This window comes from Odontesthes bonariensis, chromosome 18 (assembly GCF_027942865.1).
Source record: "Odontesthes bonariensis isolate fOdoBon6 chromosome 18, fOdoBon6.hap1, whole genome shotgun sequence".
Classification (NCBI taxonomy): Eukaryota; Metazoa; Chordata; class Actinopteri; order Atheriniformes; family Atherinopsidae; genus Odontesthes; species Odontesthes bonariensis.
The window spans coordinates 25,472,028-25,493,550 of NC_134523.1; the positions used below are offsets into that span (position 1 = coordinate 25,472,028).

General features: G+C 45.0%; 1 protein-coding gene across 2 annotated transcripts in view; it reads left to right on the forward strand.

Moving 5' to 3' along the window:
- The first annotated feature begins 8,900 nt into the window (after positions 1–8,900).
- The window catches only part of pou2f2a (POU class 2 homeobox 2a), an 86,757-nt gene continuing 74,134 nt past the window's right edge, over positions 8,901–21,523 (forward strand). The window contains exon 1 of one of the 2 annotated variants that reach the window (XM_075449977.1): positions 8,901–9,011. In XM_075449977.1, the coding sequence (XP_075306092.1) occupies positions 8,951–9,011 (61 nt within the window). In that variant the 5' untranslated portion in view covers positions 8,901–8,950. Of the gene's footprint in view, positions 9,012–16,125; positions 17,444–21,523 lie in introns of those variants that run through there. The other variant, XM_075449976.1, reaches the window with a different exon arrangement.

The window sequence follows — 21,523 nt, forward strand, 5'->3', positions numbered from 1 at the left end:
TCATATGAAACAAGCTTTTTTTGACATTTGAAGAGGTTTTTAAGCTAATTTCAAAATCACTTTTAACTCAAAAGTCCTAAATATCACATCTTATTTCAAGAAATCTTGACAAGCCGATTTTCACTAGTTCCATTGGCAGATTTTTTTTGCTTATTTCAGCAAAAAACGTCTTGTATTTGTTGTTTTTCTTACTTATTTTTGGAGGGGCATTTTTTCCAGTGTTCTTGCATTTTCCCCCCCCTCTCACTTCTTTGTTTTCTCTGCTCTTCCTCACCCAATTCTCTTGGGAAATACACTTGCCAGGGTTAAACATGAAGAATTGCAACAATGTGTGCGTTCAGTCGAGGAAGCTGGAAACGAAACCAAAAGAAAAATGATGTCACGTACTAATCTGAAGCTAAATATCACGAGCGAAGTGTCTTAGAGAGGAAACAACGAATGCACAGATTTACCCCAACACCTCCTGTTATTTTCCACTCGTCTGCTCCTCATTCATCCCTTTTCCCTCCTTTCTCGCAGGTGATTCCGCTCAGCCTCTCCTCCCTCATCTCAGCTGCACACACACACTCCCACACAGGCTTTTTGTCCTGATTCTTCTCTTGCTTTACCCCATTACTGAATAGTATTCCTGCAGTCCTTTGTGGAGCCTTGTATAGGCACATGCCAAGTCAAGTTATTTCAGAGCGGTTTCAATGGAATTACCCCCCAAAATAATCTCCCTTTGCTTCCCCTCCAAAAAAAAAAAAGAAGGAAAAAGGGACCGAAGAATAGAGGAGAGTGATGTAAAATGAACCGGCACCCTTGACACAGAATAAGCCTGTAGTTCCACACTATAAGAACACGAGAATATGAAAAGACCACAGTCTACATGATAAAGGCACCAAAGGATCTGGAACTATGAATAACAGCAGAGATATTGTGCCGGGTGAAGCCGTCACCTTTATAAGCCGAGCGGTAAGTTAGAGAAGCTGCTGTGAGATTCTTCACCTCCGAGCCCAGAGCAAAGATTTTCCTGGATTTTGTTTAAACTATTCAGCACGCCGGAGTCGGAAGGGGGGCTCGCCACATCAAATAGATTTCGCCCTGGAAATGCAGTGAAATTTCTTCCTCACCCGCCTTGACTTCTATTAGTCGTGTGGAGGTCTGGGGTCAAAGCGGCGGCGCCCACGCGACTCGTGTAATGAAACTGTGTTTTCAGCGAGTTTGATTTGACCCGTTTGTCGTGTTCTGCATCGATTGCTCACCGAACCGCCCACGTGTTAACGTTTATCTGAAATTTTACGGAGTAAAATAGCTGTCAAAAATGTTCGTGTGCATAAACTAGAAATGCATGCATATGTTTTGATGTTTGTGTGCATAAACTAGAAATGTGTGCATAAACTAGAAATGCATGCATAAATGAGTCCAAAAGTTTTGACATCAAGAATTACGAGTTACGAATTACGAAAAAATAAAAATAAAATAAAAAATAAAAAAAATTAGGAATTATGAAATTATAAAACAACTATATGGGCCTGTTCCCAATTTGGGATTTTGGACAAACTGTTGTCATAATTCCTAATTTTTTTTTTTTATTATTATTTTTTTATTTATTTTTTTTTGTTACAAGAGATTCCTTGGCACACATGTCTTTGTGTTCATTAGCTTTCTTGTTGTAAGTGCATCATGAAGGTCATCTTCTTCTTTTTATTATTGTTCCTATGCTCCCCCTGGCTATCTTCTTTTTGGCGTTATGCTCACATTTGTAAACTGTTATTTTGTTGAATTACTAATAAAGTTTAAAAAAAAAACAAAAAAAAAAAACTTGCATTCGTAACTCGTAATTCGTAACTCGTAATTCTTGATGTCAAAACTTTTGGACTCATTTATGCATGCATTTCTAGTTTATGCACACGAACATTTTGAAAGCTACTTTACTCAAAATCAGAGCTGAAACGCCTGTTTTAGACTCCACGCCCTTCACAGTTCTTCACTTTCTGCTTCACTCTCACCCACAAATGGTTACACTGGAAAAAAATCAGTCTTACAAAGTATATTTGTCTAATTTCCAGTCAAAATATCTCATTACACTTAATATAAGACACAACTGCCTAACAAGTACTATTTCAGCCAGATATAGGGACTTGTTTGAAGACAATACATCTGGAATATCTTGTTAAATGAAAAAGTCTTGAAAACAAATTGTTTTGAGTCACATATCATATGAAACAAGCTTTTTTTGACATTTGAAGAGGTTTTTAAGCTAATTTCAAGATCACTTTTTATCTCAAAAGTCCCAAATATCACATATTCTTTCAAGAAATCTCGACAAGCCGATTTTCACTAGTTCCATTGGCAGATTTTTTTGCTTATTTCCTGCAAAAACGTCTCGTATTTGTTGTTTTTCTACTTATTTTTGGAGGGGCATTTTTTCCAGTGTACGGTTCGGAAAGCTCACGCATGGGCAGCAGTTACTGTCATGTGGCATTAACGCCGCTCTATACAAACCAATATCCCAGTATTTTCCATCATGGACTGTTTCGCCATTACGTTGTTATTTTAGACGTTTATTAGAGGTTTTCCGCTGAGACTGGGTTGCATTTCCGCGTCGTTATAAGTTGCTTCCTGCAGAGAGGAAACTAAAGGTTTACTGTTGCCTCTATTTTTTTCATCAACATTAAACTCTGCAGCTAGTTTTCTGATTATATTTTTGGATTTCTTAGCTTTCTTAGGCCGGGAAAAGGCTCGAAGAGGCGATTTCTCAGAATAAAAAGACTGTTTTAATGATAAATTGTGCAAATATTTTCCAACAAAGCTCCAGAAAAACATGCAGACTCAGAATTCTGTTGATCCAGCCCTCATTTCTTTGTATCTTCCTGGCAGACTTTATAGTAATCTTTTAAAGTGGTCTTAAGTATAGTTGAGAATAGTTTTTCAGGTTTTCCGAAGGTCTTTAAATTGTTTTTTCTTTGGGTAATTTGCAGTCCAGTCCTTGTACCTGATGTGTTTTTTCTTTGTTAAGCCACTTAACTCTGACCTGTGAACCATTCAGGCAGGAAAAAGGCTCCTAACTCAAGGGATGAACCAGTGTTGTGTCCACACAGAACAGACAACTTAGCAAAGAAGCCATTTTAAACTGGATCTTTAGGCACTTTGTTCCCAGCAGCCTGTCACAGAGACACATCATTTGTTCCCATTTCTTTGGTTGCATGTGTGAAAAACAGCAAAGATAACACAGTGTGACAGACAGAAAACAGGATTTCTGCAGCAACAAGGTGATTCCCAAAGAGCTGTTAGCTGAAAACTTGGCATATCTCAGCATGGTGTGCAGTGTGTCCTTAAAACATTTGAGGAAACTGGACAAGTGGAGGACAGAAGAAGAAGTGTCAGGCCTAAAGAACTATCTACAGCAGATGAACAGGATCTGAAAGTGATGTCCTTAAGAAAGAGGAAAAAATCCAGCAAAGACCTGACACAGGAGCTGAGAGATGCATCTGGACCTTCAGCTGATCCATCTGCTGTTGGCCCGAGCCTCATCAGAAATGGGCTCCATGGAAGGGTGGCTGTCAAGAAGCCGTTCTTAAGGAAGGGAAACAGGGAGAAAAGGCTGAGCTGTGCCAAAGGACACAAGAAGTGGGCTGAAAATCAGTGGCAGCAGGTCTGATGGAGGGATGAATCCTCCCCAGAGCCCGGAGCTCAACACTACTGAAGCAGTGTGGGATCATGTTGGCAGAGAACGGAACAAAAGGCAGCCCACATCCAAAGAAGAGCTTTGGGATGTCCTTCAAGAAGCCTGGAGAACTATTCCTGAAGACTCCTTAAAGAAAGGACAGAAAGCTCGTCTGAGAGGGTTCAGGCTGAGTTGGAGGAGAAAGGAGCTCAGAGCAGATATTCACTTTAAAGCTCTGTCTCAACTTTATTTATAAAGCCCTTTAAAACAGCCGTGGCTGAAACAAAGTGCTGTACATGAGTAACAACACGAAATGTAAGGCATAAAACATAAGAACAATGTAAAAACAATAATAAACAATAACAATATGAAAACAATAACAGAAACAGAGTCTCATGCTCTGTTAAAAGCCAGGGAATAAAAATGGGTTTTAAGACGAGTTTTAAAAATGGGTTTCAGCCTTATTTACTGTATTTATGTTTATGTTTCAGTAAATTGTTGCACTTATTTCTGGCAGAAATTAGAAGTTCTGCTGATCTGTGCAGAAAAGGAAAAGAAAGAATTACACTTGTGGTATTTTTGACCTTCGAGTATGTTCTGAAACATTTGTAAAATTTTGATGCGCAGCTTAAAATGCTCAAATGTTTCTTAATGAAAAAATCTAAACTCATTCAAGTGATTTTTTTTTTTTTCTTCATTGTGCACTGAGATCGTATTAATCCGGGAACATTCTGGGACATTCTGTGCGTCCACCAGAAGAATGACTGTGGCCGTTTAAAAAGGAAAATGTATGCAAATTTTCCAACATGTGTGAACCACCTTCAGGCAGTCGCAGCACACACACACACACACACATCCACGTGTGTGTCGGTGCCAAGTGTCATATCGATAGGTTAATAGCTGTGGTGTCAGATTCAAGAACTCTCTGATTAGTTGACAGTTCACTAATCCACACACCACCCTGAGTTATTGGCCCAGCCCATTGATTTCCAGCCTGCCAGCCGAGCCAGGAGGAACTCGTGGGTCGTAAGAGAGCCTGCAGCTATCGATCGGCCCTGGACCCCCCCCCCACATAAAGCACACGCCGAACGCAGCCGCGGTCCTGCAGCCGACGCCGTGTCTGCAGTCATTGCTCTTCTCTTCCCTCCCCTCCACCCTTCTGCTGAGCAGCTGCTTATATTACATTTGTGTCGGCTCCATCACTTCCATTTAATTTTTTTATTATTTTTTTACCAAAGCGAAATATTTTTATTGATAAATTTCACAAGTTGAAGGAAGCGTTTAACAGAACTGCTGCTCTCACCTCCAGCAGCGTCTCCCATTCCCCTCCCAGTTCTCTCTCATCCCTTTATCTCTTTCAGGATGTTGAGGTAGTACAACTCCAAACCTTAAGTATCAGAAACCCTCTGCCTCTGTAGAGCTGAAAAGTGGCTGTAAAATGGATTCTGACACGTTTCAAAGAGGAAAAGCAGATTGTTGTAATAACTGGAGTCCTTAAAAAAACGAGACCAGAGTTTCTGTTTCTCTGGAAGGAAAACTGTTGGATTTTAACTGCCAACATGGTGAATATTTCATATGCGAAGGAGCTCATTTTCATGTGCACCGACCTTTTATCTGAGAGAGAAATGAAAATAAAAAACATATAATTCTGCTTCAAAAGGGCTCCTTCGATCACCGTGACCTGGATGACTGAGAATCTCCATCAACATGCCATTCTGCCTCTTTCTGTGTTGTTTACGTCTCCCCAAGCCTCGGATGTGGGGCCACATTAAAAAAAAAAAAACCTGTTCAGGCCGGCATGGTGACGCAGGTCGAAGCATATTTGAGTCATCTCTGTATGCTGAACGAATCAGAAGCAATTTGTTTGCAGGCATTATGAAGCCAGTATGTTCCGTCTTCTTTAAATGGTTTCATCCCCCCCAAAAAACATGTAAAACAAATGTTTTACAAGGTGATTGTCATCATGATTTGGTACAAAAGCAGCTTCCATGAAAGTCTGAGAGGAGCAAAGATGTTCAGAGGATCTCCAGTTTGTCCACAAATGTGTTAAAAACAATGTTCCTCAGAGAAAGATTGGAAGGGATTTGCATATTTCTCCCTCTGCAGAGCAGAATATCATTAAAGCATTCAGGGAATCTGGAGGAGTTTCAGTGTAAAGGACGAGGGAGCGAGCCTAAGCTGGAGCCCCGTGACCTCTGACCCCTCAGACGGCGCTGCATCAAGAACCCTCATCCATCAGCAGCTGATAGAAGCACACGGACAAGGGATTACTGTGGGAAACCTTTGTCCAGCACCACGATCCAGAGTTCCATTCACAGGCTTTACTGTGCAGAGAAGAAGCCTGATGTTAGCCTGATGTTAGCCTGATGTTAGCCTGGTCCAGAGGCGGCGTCCACTTCTCTGGGCTCGGAGGCGTCTGGGATGGAGCGTCACACTGTGGAAACAGAATGGGAGAAGGAAACGTCACAGAGTGGGAGAAGGAAACGTCACAGAGTGGGAGAAGGAAACGTCACAGAGCGGGAGAAGGAAACGTCACAGCGGGAGAAGGAAACGTCACAGAGTGGGAGAAGGAAACGTCACAGAGCGGGAGAAGGAAACGTTACAGAGCGGGAGAAGGAAACGTTACAGAACGGGAGAAGGAAACGTCACAGAGCGGGAGAAGGAAACGTCACAGAGCGGGAGAAGGAAACGTTACAGAACGGGAGAAGGAAACGTCACAGAGTGGGAGAAGGAAACGTCACAGAGTGGGAGAAGGAAACGTCACAGAGTGGGAGAAGGAAACGTCACAGAGCGGGAGAAGGAAACGTTACAGAGGGAGAAGGAAACGTCACAGAGCGGGAGAAGGAAACGTCACAGAGGGAGAAGGAAACGTCACGGAGCGGGAGAAGGAAACGTCACGGAGCGGGAGAAGGAAACGTTACAGAGTGGGAGAAGGAAACGTCACAGAGTGGGAGAAGGAAACGTCACAGAGCGGGAGAAGGAAACGTCACAGAGCGGGAGAAGGAAACGTCACAGAGCGGGAGAAGGAAACGTCACAGAGCGGGAGAAGGAAACGTCACAGAGCGGGAGAAGGAAACGTCACAGAGGGGGAGAAGGAAACGTCACAGAGGGGGAGAAGGAAACGTCACAGAGCGGGAGAAGGAAACGTCACAGAGCGGGAGAAGGAAACGTCACAGAGCGGGAGAAGGAAACGTCACAGAGCGGGAGAAGGAAACGTCACAGAGCGGGAGAAGGAAACGTCACAGAGCGGGAGAAGGAAACGTCACAGAGCGGGAGAAGGAAACGTCACAGAGCGGGAGAAGGAAACGTCACAGAGCGGGAGAAGGAAACGTCACAGAGCGGGAGAAGGAAACGTTACAGAAACGTCACAGAGCGGGAGAAGGAAACGTCACAGAGCGGGAGAAGGAAACGTCACAGTGGGAGAAGGAAACGTCACAGTGGGAGAAGGAAACGTCACAGTGGGAGAAGGAAACGTCACAGAGCGGGAGAAGGAAACGTTACAGAAACGTCACAGAGCGGGAGAAGGAAACGTCACAGAGCGGGAGAAGGAAACGTCACAGTGGGAGAAGGAAACGTCACAGAGCGGGAGAAGGAAACGTTACAGAAACGTCACAGAGTGGGAGAAGGAAACGTCACAGAGTGGGAGAAGGAAACGTCACAGAGTGGGAGAAGGAAACGTCACAGAGCGGGAGAAGGAAACGTCACAGAGCGGGAGAAGGAAACGTTACAGAAACGTCACAGAGCGGGAGAAGGAAACGTTACAGAAACGTCACAGAGCGGGAGAAGGAAACGTTACAGAAACGTCACAGAGCGGGAGAAGGAAACGTTACAGAAACGTCACAGAGCGGGAGAAGGAAACGTCACAGAGCGGGAGAAGGAAACGTTACAGAACGGGAGAAGGAAACGTCACAGAGCGGGAGAAGGAAACGTTACAGAAACGTCACAGAGCGGGAGAAGGAAACGTCACAGAGCGGGAGAAGGAAACGTTACAGAAACGTCACAGAGTGGGAGAAGGAAACGTTACAGAAACGTCACAGAGTGGGAGAAGGAAACGTCACAGTGGGAGAAGGAAACGTCACAGAGCGGGAGAAGGAAACGTTACAGAGTGGGAGAAGGAAACGTCACAGAGTGGGAGAAGGAAACGTCACAGAGTGGGAGAAGGAAACGTCACAGAGTGGGAGAAGGAAACGTCACAGAGCGGGAGAAGGAAACGTCACAGAGCGGGAGAAGGAAACGTTACAGAAACGTCACAGAGTGGGAGAAGGAAACGTTACAGAAACGTCACAGAGTGGGAGAAGGAAACGTCACAGTGGGAGAAGGAAACGTCACAGAGCGGGAGAAGGAAACGTTACAGAGTGGGAGAAGGAAACGTCACAGAGTGGGAGAAGGAAACGTCACAGAGTGGGAGAAGGAAACGTCACAGAGTGGGAGAAGGAAACGTCACAGAGTGGGAGAAGGAAACGTCACAGAGCGGGAGAAGGAAACGTCACAGAGCGGGAGAAGGAAACGTTACAGAAACGTCACAGAGTGGGAGAAGGAAACGTTACAGAAACGTCACAGAGCGGGAGAAGGAAACGTCACAGAGTGGGAGAAGGAAACGTTACAGAAACGTCACAGAGCGGGAGAAGGAAACGTCACAGAGCGGGAGAAGGAAACGTCACAGAGCGGGAGAAGGAAACGTCACAGAGCGGGAGAAGGAAACGTCACAGAGTGGGAGAAGGAAACGTCACAGAGTGGGAGAAGGAAACGTCACAGAGTGGGAGAAGGAAACGTCACAGAGCGGGAGAAGGAAACGTCACAGTGGGAGAAGGAAACGTCACAGAGTGGGAGAAGGACACGTCACAGAGTGGGAGAAGGAAACGTCACAGAGTGGGAGAAGGAAACGTCACAGAGTGGGAGAAGGAAACGTCACAGAGTGGGAGAAGGAAACGTCACAGTGGGAGAAGGAAACGTCACAGAGTGGGAGAAGGACACGTTACAGAGCGGGAGAAGGAAACGTCACAGAGCGGGAGAAGGAAACGTCACAGAGCGGGAGAAGGAAACGTCACAGGGCGGGAGAAGATTCATCGTGTTACACCTGAAATTGAAAAAAATTAACGTGTAAATTAACAGATTAAATGAAGTTGATGAGCTAAAATATGAAATATCCTGAGTTTGCACTGGCAGCAATGAATTAAAGTTAGACTTTTAACCTTTTTTTTTTGTTAATTTGTGGCTGTATTTGTCCCCTTCTGCTCGCCTTTCAGCGGCCTCCCTCGTTAAAGACGGTCGGAACAACGCAGGCTTAAACTGAGCTGAAAGATGAAGCGATGCGAGCCAACGACCTGGAATCAAACCTGCAACTTCACAGGCAGTTTACAAGGTAAACACGTTTAACCCTGCTGATCCGCGGGCTGATCCAGGGCACATCCAGGCGCCGCCGTTATCCTCCTCTCCACATTCTCGGCATCTCTCGTATTACTCCTTCTCCTCCCTCCGTCTCTCCCCCTGTGTAAGCATCGGGTGGGGTGAGGCTGAGGGGTTGTTAAACATTTTTCTTCCCTCTTAATTGTTTTGACTTGTGCCATTGGCATCCCGATTAGGCCTCATTGATTTCCCACCGCTAAGTGTATTGATTTCTACATTTCTCATTGATCCCCACTTCTAAATCTACCCCCACACACACACACGGTCTGTCCGTCTTCCCTGCTCTCCGTGAACGCCAACGTGCACGTGAACAAGTGGGTGATGGAGAGATAGGAGGCGTGCGGAGGGAAGTGTGGGGAAAAGGAAGCAGAGGAGAGAGATTTGGGAGGTCAGTCAGGTGTTTATGTCGCACAGGGAAAGGGATTATAAAGGTTTCTGTGAATAAGAGGATCCCTGTGAGCTCACTTCAAATATAAAATCTGCAGGATTATTCAAACCTTTGTTTCCAGAGAAGTTGGGAAGTCTTCTAATTTGCCATCGAGATTCTAATCTGTAATTTTTTTGGACACACAAACAAATGTTCGCTGTATTTTTCAAACTGCGTCGTACAAAGTCAGAGAAAGAAAGAGAAGTTTAGAGAATCTACAGTAACGGCGTTCTGGAAGCGTCCAGTTGACTTCTTGGAAATATGTGCAGAAAGCAGGGTGGCTGGATGTGATTAGACACAGATTCAGAGTTTTAACACATAATAAATAGTGTTTTAACATGATCACAGTTTTTAATACGTTTAAAAACAAACATGTAGTTTAATCCCAGAGCTGCGAATGAGTTGATTTTTCACTATATTCTCCTAAATATGACTTCTTAGCCGCTGACCTGTATGTTGCTGACTGCTCCTGAATGAATGTTGTACTAAAGTATATCAAAGTGCAGCTGGAGGCCCAACAAAGATGTTCTGAATAACTTAAATCTGATATATTTTTAAATTGTTTGAACATTTTCTAACAGAAACAAGTGCATAATAGGTCAAACTTCACAGTAAATAGATATAAATAAGTTTAGAGTCTGATGCAGTAACACATTTAAAAAAAAAAAAGCTGGGATAGATGCAAAGAAAGTTCTGGAAGATTCTCCAGGCAGCAGGTTACCTGGTGACAGGTGAGGGTGTAAAAGCAGCTTCCACCAAAGGTTCAGGGTCGAGGCTCCAGAAACCTGCTGGATGAGCTCGGCCCAGTTCTCTGGACCCCAGCTCGTCTCAGACGGACAGAAAGACAGTGGACACGTGTTCTGTGGGCAGATGAGTCCACGTTTCAGCTGCTTTTGGGACAAACTGCTGAGAAAGAGGGTCCATGGCAGGGAGGGCTTCATCTGCGTGAAGGTGTGGGGGGGCATCAGGGTCCATGGCAGGGAGGGCTTCATCTGCGTGAAGGTGTGGGGGGGCATCAGGGTCCATGGCAGGGAGGGCTTCATCTGTGTGAAGGTGTGGGGGGGCATCAGGGTCCATGGCAGGGAGGGCTTCACCTGTGTGAAGGTGTTGGGGGGCATCAGGGTCCATGGCAGGGAGGGCTTCATCTGTGTGAAGGTGCCAGTGATGCAGAGCTGGATGTTGGAGTTCTGGAGAGACAGATGCTGCCATCCAGGTGACGTCTTTTCCCGGGAGCTCCGTGGTTATTTCAGCAGGACGACGCCAGACCTCATTCTGCAGGACCTCCAGCAGCTTCATGCACACAGAGTGTGTGAGCTCCACCGGCCGGCCTGCAGCCCACATCTGTCCACATCTGCCTCCTGCTGAGCATGTACGGAGCATCATGAAGAGGAGAACCAGACAACAACAACCAGGGACTGCTGAGCAGCTGACATGTTGGATTCAGCAGGAATGGACCCAGATTCCTCTGATAAACTGCAACAATCAGCGTTAAAAAGAGTCGTTAAAGGAAGCTGATGGAACACGATGGGAACTCTAGAACAGCTTTTACTGAGTGTTGCTGCTTCAGATTCTACGTTTGGTTCTGTTCTCTAAATACAATGAAGCTAGTCTTTAAAAAAAAGGATTTAAATGGAAAAAAAAACAAATTCTAGATTAAATTTTTTGTTGCATTTTAGGACATTTCTTCAGCTTTAAAATGTGCTCTAATAGTTGATGCTGTAAGAGCTGCTATTTCAGCACCACAATACTTTTCTGAAGGATGATGTTTAAACACCTTTCTTATTTTTTTCTTGCTATCAGTCTACTCACACTCACACACTCAGACTCTTTCCTCCTGATCATATTCCATGGTGTCCAGGAGAGCCGGGTCTGATCCTCTCTGTGTTTAAAGCTCTGTTCTCCCCCCACCTCTGCAGCGCTCGCACACACACACACACACACACACACACACACGGGGCTACATGGGTTGGAAAGCTCCATCCATGTCATCGGCATTACTTGAAGCCTTGATGCTGTATTTGTGCTAAGCTAAGCTGTTTGGGCTCAAGAACCAGAGACGCGTGTCCGTGTTTCTCCTGCACGTTTCCGATCTGGTGTTTCTGTGCTTTGTTGCGTGCGTTTGCGCGTGCGTGCGCGTTTGGATCGTCGAATAAAAGCCAGAAAAGTCGATATACCGCGCCCCCTCGCTCCCTCCGTCTCCTTGGCTCTGTCCTGCGTTTTACATCTTAAATCCATTACAACCAATCCGGGGATGAAACAGGATGCAGAACATGTGTGAAATATACGAACACGAGCGAATTCAGAGGGAGGGGGGGGGGGATATCTTCAAAGCTGGAATAACATTACTGCGTGAAATGAAAGAGAATATACATGAACAAATTCCCCAACCTTGTGAGATAAGGGCGCAGAAAGGCGCCCGATGAGGGAGAGTACGTACGCACAAACCGATCTACCACGCTCGCTGCGATTTCCAGAGGTCGAGGCGAGCTCACGAGCTGTAAGCAAGAGCATTGATCCGCCTCAATGATCGGATCACGGTGGCGTATCAACGGCGTCGTGTTTTACTCTTTTGTTTGTCCGCCGCGGCCCGAGAGGAATAATGGATACGTAGGAGAGGTATTGGCAGGGCCGAGACCGGCCTATTGACAATCTGTCAGGATTGATTACTTGGTCAGTCTGCGAGCGGAAAATGAGAGAGATGTATAGAAAGAGAGGCTGAAAATAATGTGTGTGTTTTCTCTAATGGTCTGCCTGTGTGTGCACTTGTTTGTGCGCCGTTACCAGAAATCCAGCAGCGATGCCATCCTTCTGTTTCCTGCAGCACGTGTGAATATTTTATAGTGTTTATTAGGCCTCGTGTAACCGCCTGGTAATGATTCTCCCATTTCATGTGTGTGTGTGTGGTTACAGCAGCAGCGGAGGAGTGTGTGGTGATATAATTGTAAGCTGCTATTGATTGGCCCCCCTTGTTATTGATGAGGGAGAATTTAATTCAACCAACTCGTTTGTCAACATGACACTGCCATTTAACAATGAACTCTCTCTCACACACAATGAGATCTTTTCCGGCCGCCGCTGGAAGGATTCGCCCACTTTTTCACAGCGTTTGGTTTGTCTGGATGGGTTTTGTTTATTTACATACTTACTAAAACTGTGAATCCTTCTAATTCGGAGCAGTTTAACTCGTATTTATGGGTTTAAAAGTTCTCCGTCTGTGGAAGAATGAGGTAGAAATCATCTCTTTGGGTGCTGTAAATGCTGCTTTTTTTTCCTGAAAATAACAGGAATATTCCTGGTTTTATTTCAGGTCTGCGTTCAGAAACAACAGGTTTGCTTTGGGGGTCTATTTCAGGCGGCTTTTCTATCTTTATATACGCCATCTCTTTGTGTGAGTGCTGCTGATCAGAAGTCCACTCCGGCCCGTGAGCCCACGATGTCAGACAAAGCAACCGCCACAGCAGGTTGCAGAGTAGTTATAAAGGGATAGATATTACAGAAGGGAAAAAGAACATATTGCTATTGATGAGGCCCGCCGTGCGCCATATTCTTCACCTCTCCTTCAAAAATCCTCCCCACCCCACCCACCTCCCTGCGATGGACGCACAAAACACACTATATTCTGCAAGAAATAATTGCTTTTGTCTGGAAGGAGTTTGGATCGGGGCTCCTCTGCGCTTGCCTTCTTCTGGTGAGGGGGGCTCTTGAGGGACAACCGGTCGCTTCTTTATTTGGCCTCTCCCTCCTCCTCCTCCTCCTCCTGCTCCTTTTCTTTTTGCCTCTTGTTGGGCACGCGGATGTCATCTGTCAATGGGGAGTGGGCTTTTTTTTTTTTTTTTTTTTTTTTCTAACGTGGGGCCCTCCTTTGTGATGTGGCGTGTGTCTCTGCATAGATCACATCAGGCGCTGCAGCTTGTAAGGGAAATGCTCTAATCGGACACACGCCTGAGATTAAGAACAAATGCTGAAGTATCGTAGCACAAACAGACTATAAACAGCGCTGCCGGATGGGTACGAGTTGGTAGAATTGAAGCCAGAGAGCAGCTGAAGCAGAGGTGGTGAAAACGTGGCTGAGAACTTCTGGTTTTACTTTAGGCCACGGCAGCAGAATTAGGAAGCGAACCATGTAAAGTGGCTTCAGTTGAACTTGGAAAGAAGCGGCACCCTTTATCTGCAGCATTTTCATCTTTAAGGTGGAGTCAAAATTGGTCCCTTTTTAAAAAAAAAAGTCTTTTAAAACTATCAAGTATGAGATGGATAGATGTGTTTCTTTTGATAAAAATCTGTTTAAAAATTCAGTTTTATTTATAAAGTGTCACCTGAAAGATGCCATCCAGTTCAAGCCAATTAGAGTCCAATCAAATACTAATTAAATCCCATATTAGTTAAAAAAAAAAAAAACAGATTGCATTGAAGCTTCTCTTTGGTTCGATCTGCCGTCCTGAGCGTGCACGAGGTGACGGTGGAAGGAGAAAAGAACTCGGAACCAGAACCAGGAACTGCGGCCATCTTGCTTTACTTATTTAAATGAATAATATTTATTTGTTTTAAGGTTAAACGACTAAAAGCACCTTTTTGGAAATAATAGATTAGTTCCAACAAACTGTTAGTAAATAGCTGCTCCATGAAAAATGAATAAAAAACAACGTTTTCTATCTTTAAATAAAGCGATCGGGCTGTTGGGAAATGTGCCGTGAATATTCTGTTAAAACATTCAGCAAAAAGTCGGTGAAAAAAATTAGCAAAACAACCAAACAGTCGTCACATTTGCTGTAATTTGGCCATCTTCTTCCACACAATCTATCACTTAATCGCCGGTTTCCATTGCCTCCATCTAGAAAACGTGAATAATAAAAGGCATTTAAAAAAACTTCCTAAAAGGTTTATTCTCTCACTTTGAGCGCTTTTTGCCCAAAGAAGACGACACACACACATTAAGAGATGAATGAAAACAGCTTTCTGGATTGATTCTGACCTTTTGAAGATTAAAAAATGACTCACCAGCTGTTTCCACCTCTGAGCTGATCAACTCTGACTCACCAGCTGCTTCCCAAATAGGACATATTCCAGATATTCCCAGAGATTAACGCACATCCTTTTGTGGATGTCCACCACAGCTGTTGACTTTTTTTTTACTCCCTCCTTCAGGTTAGTTTCCAGTTTGGGACAACAGCTACCAGCAGTAAGACCATCAATAAAACGTGTCTGACTCACATTTCTCCAGATATTTCTTTCGCTTGTAAATTAAATCTATGGCGCTCCATTTTAGCTTAAAACTGCAACACGTAGCTGACTGATGCTCTAACTTTAAACCAGAGCAGGATCAGGCTAAGGAGACACTTGAGGGGGTTAATTTTCCTCTAATAGTGGCAGCATCAGTGGTAATAATTGCAGCTTTTGTTGTCCCTCTGCACACAAGCATCTGCAACAGTGGTAGTAACAGAACTTTCTGCTGCAAAATAAATGTAAAGTAGCAGCAGTAATGGCAGATTTGACCTTCTTTTGCAGTAAAACGCGCAGGAGTGTTGCCATCAGTAGGACAAACAGAGGTGCTGCAGCTGTAGTACAGGAGGCCTCTGATGGTGCATGTAGCAGGTGGTTCAGGCTTTTCTTCCTCTCCCTCCCTGCATGGACATTAGCATTGGCAAAGAGCCCGAGGCCTTTCTAACTATGAGGGCCATAATTGATCGATAACTTATTAACGGCTCAGTCTCACCTCGGAGTGCATGCGGGAGGAGGGAGATAGAGAGGTGTGCGCGCTTTCTGGTCGATTTTCTTGTATTGACTGCGATATTTAGCGCATGGATTTTTCTATTTAAAAAAATCCATGTCGGTGATAATCTGGAGTGTAAACGCGCAGCGCGGAATGAGGCGGAGAGTCACCTTTTCCGCGGACACGCGCGCATACACCGCCACCCTTGATGGGGGGGGGGGGGGGGGGGGTCGTGTGCGTAAATTCAGCTCAACTGACATTTTACGCACACGAGCACGTGGCCTTCCCAAGCCCCAAAATAATGACTAATTTAACACCCGCGCGTGACTCCGTAGGCTTTGATTATCCACCTCTGAGGAGAAGAAATACATTAGAGTGCTGCAGGTGACCTTGTGTAGGCCACGCAAATCTATATAAGGGAGAGATCCATCCACCTGCTGAAATATGCATCAAAGCCCCCCCCCCCCCCCAAATCTCTCTCTCTCTCTTTGAATTCATGTCGGCACATTGTGAAGAGGCGATCGATTTCTCGGAGGCCGGGGATGATGTGATTATTGGCTTCATTATAATGAAATAATCAGAAGATCAATTGGGTGATTCTGACGAGATCACGCTGGTAGAAAGTGTGGATATGTGATGACACGTTCACTTCAAAACGTTATAGATTTGTAAAGAAAAATCTAATATGTGATCCTGTAAACACGCGCGCTGTCACCAGGTTCCGGCGCGGGACGGATAGCACAGAAACACAGAAGTGTTCAGGAAAAAACGGGATGTTTACCAGAGGATGGAGCTGTGAGTTTGCGTATATGTATGTGTATATTTGACTGTGTGTTGGGGGGGGGGGGGGGGGGAGACTGAGAGGGGAGGGAAGAGGGGTAAGGGAAAGGGGGGGTTGGGTATCTCACAGTCTGTCTCCCGGCCAAAGCGCTCCGCCGTGCCAGAGTGTGTTCAAGCTGCGCGGTGTCGGAGCAAAACCACCAAGGTTCCCAAAATAAACTGATCAGCGCGCGCGCACCAACGGGATACACGCGGAGAAAGAGCGAGCTGTGGGCAGAAAGCGATACACGCCGGCGGATGGAGCAGCAGAGCCACAGGAAAGAGCACAGCGCGAGAGGAACGGGGCTCCCCTTTTTGGTCGCTCTCAGTTGAAGAGGAAGCCGGAGGACTCGCGCGCTGATAGATTTAGACTCTCGTTTATTTTTCTATCGATTTTTGCTTTAATTAGTGACCCCCGCCAGAGAAAGGAGAGAGATACCGCGAGGGGAGGAGAGGGAGGAGCGAAAGTCAGAGAGGGGGTGCCTGCGTAGCCTTACTTTATTATTTGATTATTTCTGTCTTTTACCAAATAATGTTTTTTTATTATTGAGTCGCTTTATGCGCGTGCATTCTTCAGACCAGCCAGCTACAAACCAAATCTTTACAACCAAAAAGAAGAACTCCAGTCTCATGCCGACAGTTTTTCCCCATTTTTTTTCCTTTTCCGAGGGTGGACAGCTGCTCGAGACTTTTAATGACAGTACAGGAGGAGAAATCCATCTTATCCGAACCCAAACCAAAGCAGAGCCGGACGGACACCGCGAGCCGCTGCGATCTTTACGCACAGCTGTCTGGACACAATAAACTGAGCCCGATTGTGTCTGTGTGGAAAAGAGAGAAGCTCCGACTGCACTAGATTCACATGGGTGCGATGGTAACAGATATCCACCGGCCAGTCACCCTGCAAGCTGCATTAGCCTGTATGGATAAGCACTGGTAGCTTTATTTATATCCCAAAGCCAAACGGTCTCCGCTGCGCGCCCCGCAGATCGTGTTTGATCTGCCGGACCATCCGACTCCGAGGAGACCCAAGAGAAAGGACCACAGTATCCATCTGTGTGCCAGAGCTGTAGAAAATTAGGCAAATGGGAATCTGTTGAGGCAAAGACTCGATTCACGGAAGAAATAAACAAACACTTCATCTCTCTTTTTTTTTTTTTTTTTCCGGACACCGTCCCAGCATCCTCACCAGCGGCTGTCCACAAACCTGGAAAGCAAACGAAGACAGGCCAAAGAACTACGGCTGGACGGCAGATAAGAGGAGAAGAAAAGTGAGACTAAAATAAAAAAAAAAAAAGCAAAAAGCAACGGCCACCAGGTCGACAGAGGACCATGTTTGTCCCCCTGCCGGTCCCCTTCGTCTTTCAGAGAACAGCGTCCGACTTCAGCGCCTGGAGACTCAAGTCCTCGCTGGCTCCGCGGACCAGCCCCGGTAAGCTGCCTCTCCACGGGTCCCTTTCTCTCCACAGTGCACCTACACAAAGAACCAGACCCACTCAGAACCTCGTGTCCTTTTTCCTGCTAAATTTAGTAACAATTCTACACAACAGTTTTTATTTCATTTATTATTTTGCCTCAGATTTCTCTGCCGGTCAGTGGAGGTTAAATCTAAAAAAGATTAATTAATTACATGTAAATATTATTTTATATCTTTTTTTTTCCCACGTGAAAGTACATGTTTTTCCTTTATCAAAAAAAAAATCTGACAGTGTCCAGATTATTTTAAATGTCCAAATTTCAACTCAACTTCTTTGAATTTTTAATGATTCTTTAAAAAAAACATTTTTTCTGCTTTTTTTTATTTGTTTAAATTACTGAAATGATTTTAGCAAAGTGGCTGAAAGTTTAAACGCTAGATATACAAGTTCAGAACTGTGTATTTCCCCTTCTGTTCCTCTCCCATCTCCTCAATAAGGAAATTAATAACTGAACCAGTTGGACCAGTTGGACCAGAACACTTACTTGCCAAACAAATCCAACGCGTTAAAAAACACCCAGAATTGGATGCATGAATATCTGGCTCATTAGCATCCATCACAGTCCCACAGAAGCGCCTCTCTCCATCCATCCTGCCCCATCTGTGTCCTCTGCACTCCTCCAGTCTTTCTCGGTGGGGTTTGGGGGGTGATATTCACGGCCATCTATTGATTAGGATGTATTGATCACCTGACTGGGCCCACATTGGGAAAACGAGAGTCTTGAGTTGGCTGAGGGAGAAAGTTTGGCAACAGAGGAGATGATACGAGAAGGGAAGAAAGGGATGTTTTCTAACAGACCGGTATTAAAAAAAACTGCGAAAAATTGGACTTGATTGGCTGATCACAGCAGGGACTTAGAGTGGGTCTGTCAATCAATACTTACTGACTTTAACTCCTCATATTCACTATAAAATTGACCAATAATTGCAAAGCTTTTCGAGCCACCGTAATGTTCCCACATCTCTGAAAGAGAGCTGATATTCTCTGTGATATTTCCAGTTTTCTTTGAGATCTAAATGTGTGATGTGTGCAGATCTTTCCTGTTTGAGCTTTATTGTTTTTGCTGTCCTGATTTTAACTCGCCTGCTTTCTGGGAATTTTAAAACGTGTCGGTCACATTTACAACTAAATCCCCGAGCTTCATCCAAGCAGGTGGAAATCTCAGAAGACATATTGTGTGTGTGTGTGTGTGTGTGTGTGTGTGTGTTTATGCTGATCCATGCTGAGCCATGCTGGGGTAATTCAGCCTATCACCCTAAGTAGGTGTCAGGAGGAGAAAAACGGTTGAGGTTTTAATGAGAGCTGCTTCTGGCCGCTTTGACAGGCGACATATAACCGCTAGCTTCTGTTGTTTTTTTTGGGGGGGGGGGAGGGTCAATTTCTCTGCTGGTCCTCTAAGAAATTAAAGCAAAAGAGCTGATGGGAGAACAAGGAGGAGAGGCGAGGAGGGAGCGAATGAATGATTGCGTGAATAACAGAATGAGCGAGTGCATAAATGAATAATAAATGAATGAGAGGGTTAAAGTATCGGCATATTAACAGGTGACAGAAACGGGGAATCGCGTGAATGAAAGCAGAGGAATAAAAAAAAAAAGTGACTGAGAGGGGAAATAATGAATAATTTAACAGTTAAAATAAATACAAAACACAGCACAAAGAAGACTCCATGAAGGAATCTGTCATTTAGATAGCAGCGGAGGGTCGGAGGGGGGGGGGGGGGGCTGAATGTGTGGATTTATAAATAAGAAGAAGGAATAAATCCAACAAATGAGAGAAAATGGAAAGAAAAGTGTGTGTGAGGGTGAGCCGGCAGGGTTTCAGTCTCTCTTGTGCATTACGTGTGAGGAAATAAAAGGGTCAGAGTGCCTGTACCGGCTGCTTTTTTTTATTTCAACACAGCAGTGTGATAAGCAGCCAGCACACATGAGAGAAATAAACCGTATGAGAGGGCAGACACTCATCCCTCCTTTCCCCGCTTGTTTCTTCTCTTTTCTCCATCTTCCATTGATGCTCTCAGGAGAGACAGAAACTCAGAATCCACCCTTTCCTGTTGCCTCTTTCATTTCTGTGAAGTATTCACTTGACATGAAAATGCGAGCTTCTCTCCGCCTTCGCTCCCTGCACACAGCCAGGTTGTTGAATTAGATTTGCCTTGTGTGGTTTGGTCGGGGCCCCATAAGCCACTTTAGCTAAGTCCGTTACCCACAATTCTGCGCCTCCCTCTCATTGGAGGTGTGCGTTTCTGAGATAGGCTGCACCTGTGAGTGTGTGAGCGTGCGCACCTCTGGGTGTGTTCGCTGTGGAGCGAGTGTCAGAAAGTCTGGGGTGAGGGGAGTGAGGTTCAGTGGAGGGAGGGGGGGAGGGTCCCAAACAGCAGACGCCAGCAGACACTGGCTCTACAGTGGATCTGAACCCAGGGCTTATGGGCTTTTTTTTTTCTGTCAGCTCCACTCTTAAACTGTGTTGAAACTACTAACCTCAGCTCAGCTGTGCACACACTGAAACACTTTTTAAAAAGAAAACCGCTGGAGTCTATTCCTGAATACATGTTATTTACATGTACTTTGTATTAATTTAACGTCTTAGTGTAAAAAACGTCTAATTTCTTTATATATTTCCAGGAGAAATATTAGATGGATGCCGTGAATTACTGAAACACGTTCAAACATGAATATAAATACAGTAAATAAGGCAGAAATATCTGCTCTGAACTCCTTTCTCCTCCAACACAGCCTGAACCCTCTCAGACGAGCTTTCTGTCCTTTCTTTATGGAGTCTTCAGGAATAGTTCTCCAGGCTTCTTGAAGGACATCCCAAAGCTCTTCTTTGGATGTGTGCTGCCTTTTGTTCCGTTCTCTGCCAACATGATCCCACCCTGCTTCAGTAATGTTGAGCTCCGGGCTCTGGGGGGGATTCATCCCTCCATCAGACCTGCTGCCACTGATTTTCAGCCCACTTCTTGTGTCCTTTGGCACAGCTCAGCCTTTTCTCCCTGTTTCCCTTCCTTAAGAACGGCTTCTTGACAGCCACCCTTCCATGGAGCCCATTTCTGATGAGGCTTGGGCCAACAGCAGATGGATCAGCTGAAGCTCCAGATGCATCTCTCAGCTCCTGTGTCAGGTCTTTGCTGGATGTTTTCCTCTTTCTTAAGGACATCACTTTCAGATCCTGTTCATCTGCTGTAGATAGTTCTTTAGGCCTGACACTTCTTCTTCTGTCCTCCACTTGTCCAGTTTCCTCAAATGTTTTAAGGACACACTGGACACCATGCTGAGATATGCCGATGTGTCTCTGTGACAGGCTGCTGGGAACAAAGTGCCTAAAGATCCAGTTTAAAACGGCTTCTTTGCTCAGTTGTCTGTTCTGTGTGGACACAACACTGGTTCATCCCTTGAGTTAGGAGCCTTTTTCCTGCCGGAATGATTCATAGCTCAGAGTTAAGTGGCTTAACAAAGAAAAAAGGACTGAAAATTGGATCCTGTAACTCGTGAATAATGTAGATAATTCACGGGTACGTTGCCAATAATCTAATATCATTTTCACAGATAAATAATTTGAGTTGAATAAAATAGCATCAGTAATCACCAGAGATGCTCACAGGGCAGACATGAGGGTGAATGTGGTCATAAACCAGCAGGAAAACACCCAACTTTCAGCTCCTTTTCAGCATGGGAGTTAAACCCTCCTGTTTGGTGCAGCACAGATCTGATCAGAAGGTCTCTCCTCCTGTGTGGGTTTCAGAGGGACCTGTAGCTGCCTCTGCTCTGTCCCTGCTCTGCAGCACAACAAAGGAAATCTAAATGCTCTTTTATTTTATCTACACTACTGTAAAATCCTCGGGGGCCACCGTGGCCCATATAAAGCTGAGAGCTGTCAAACTCTGGATGGAGAGAGATGCCTTATTTACGTTGGCTGTAGTCATCCAGCACAGCGTTCATCTCAGCCTCTGGTCCAACCCGTCCACTTCCAGCTGCTTGTCTTGGCAGATTGCTCTTCTGCATTGTTGTAAAATCAAACAAAAGGAGTATTTCATG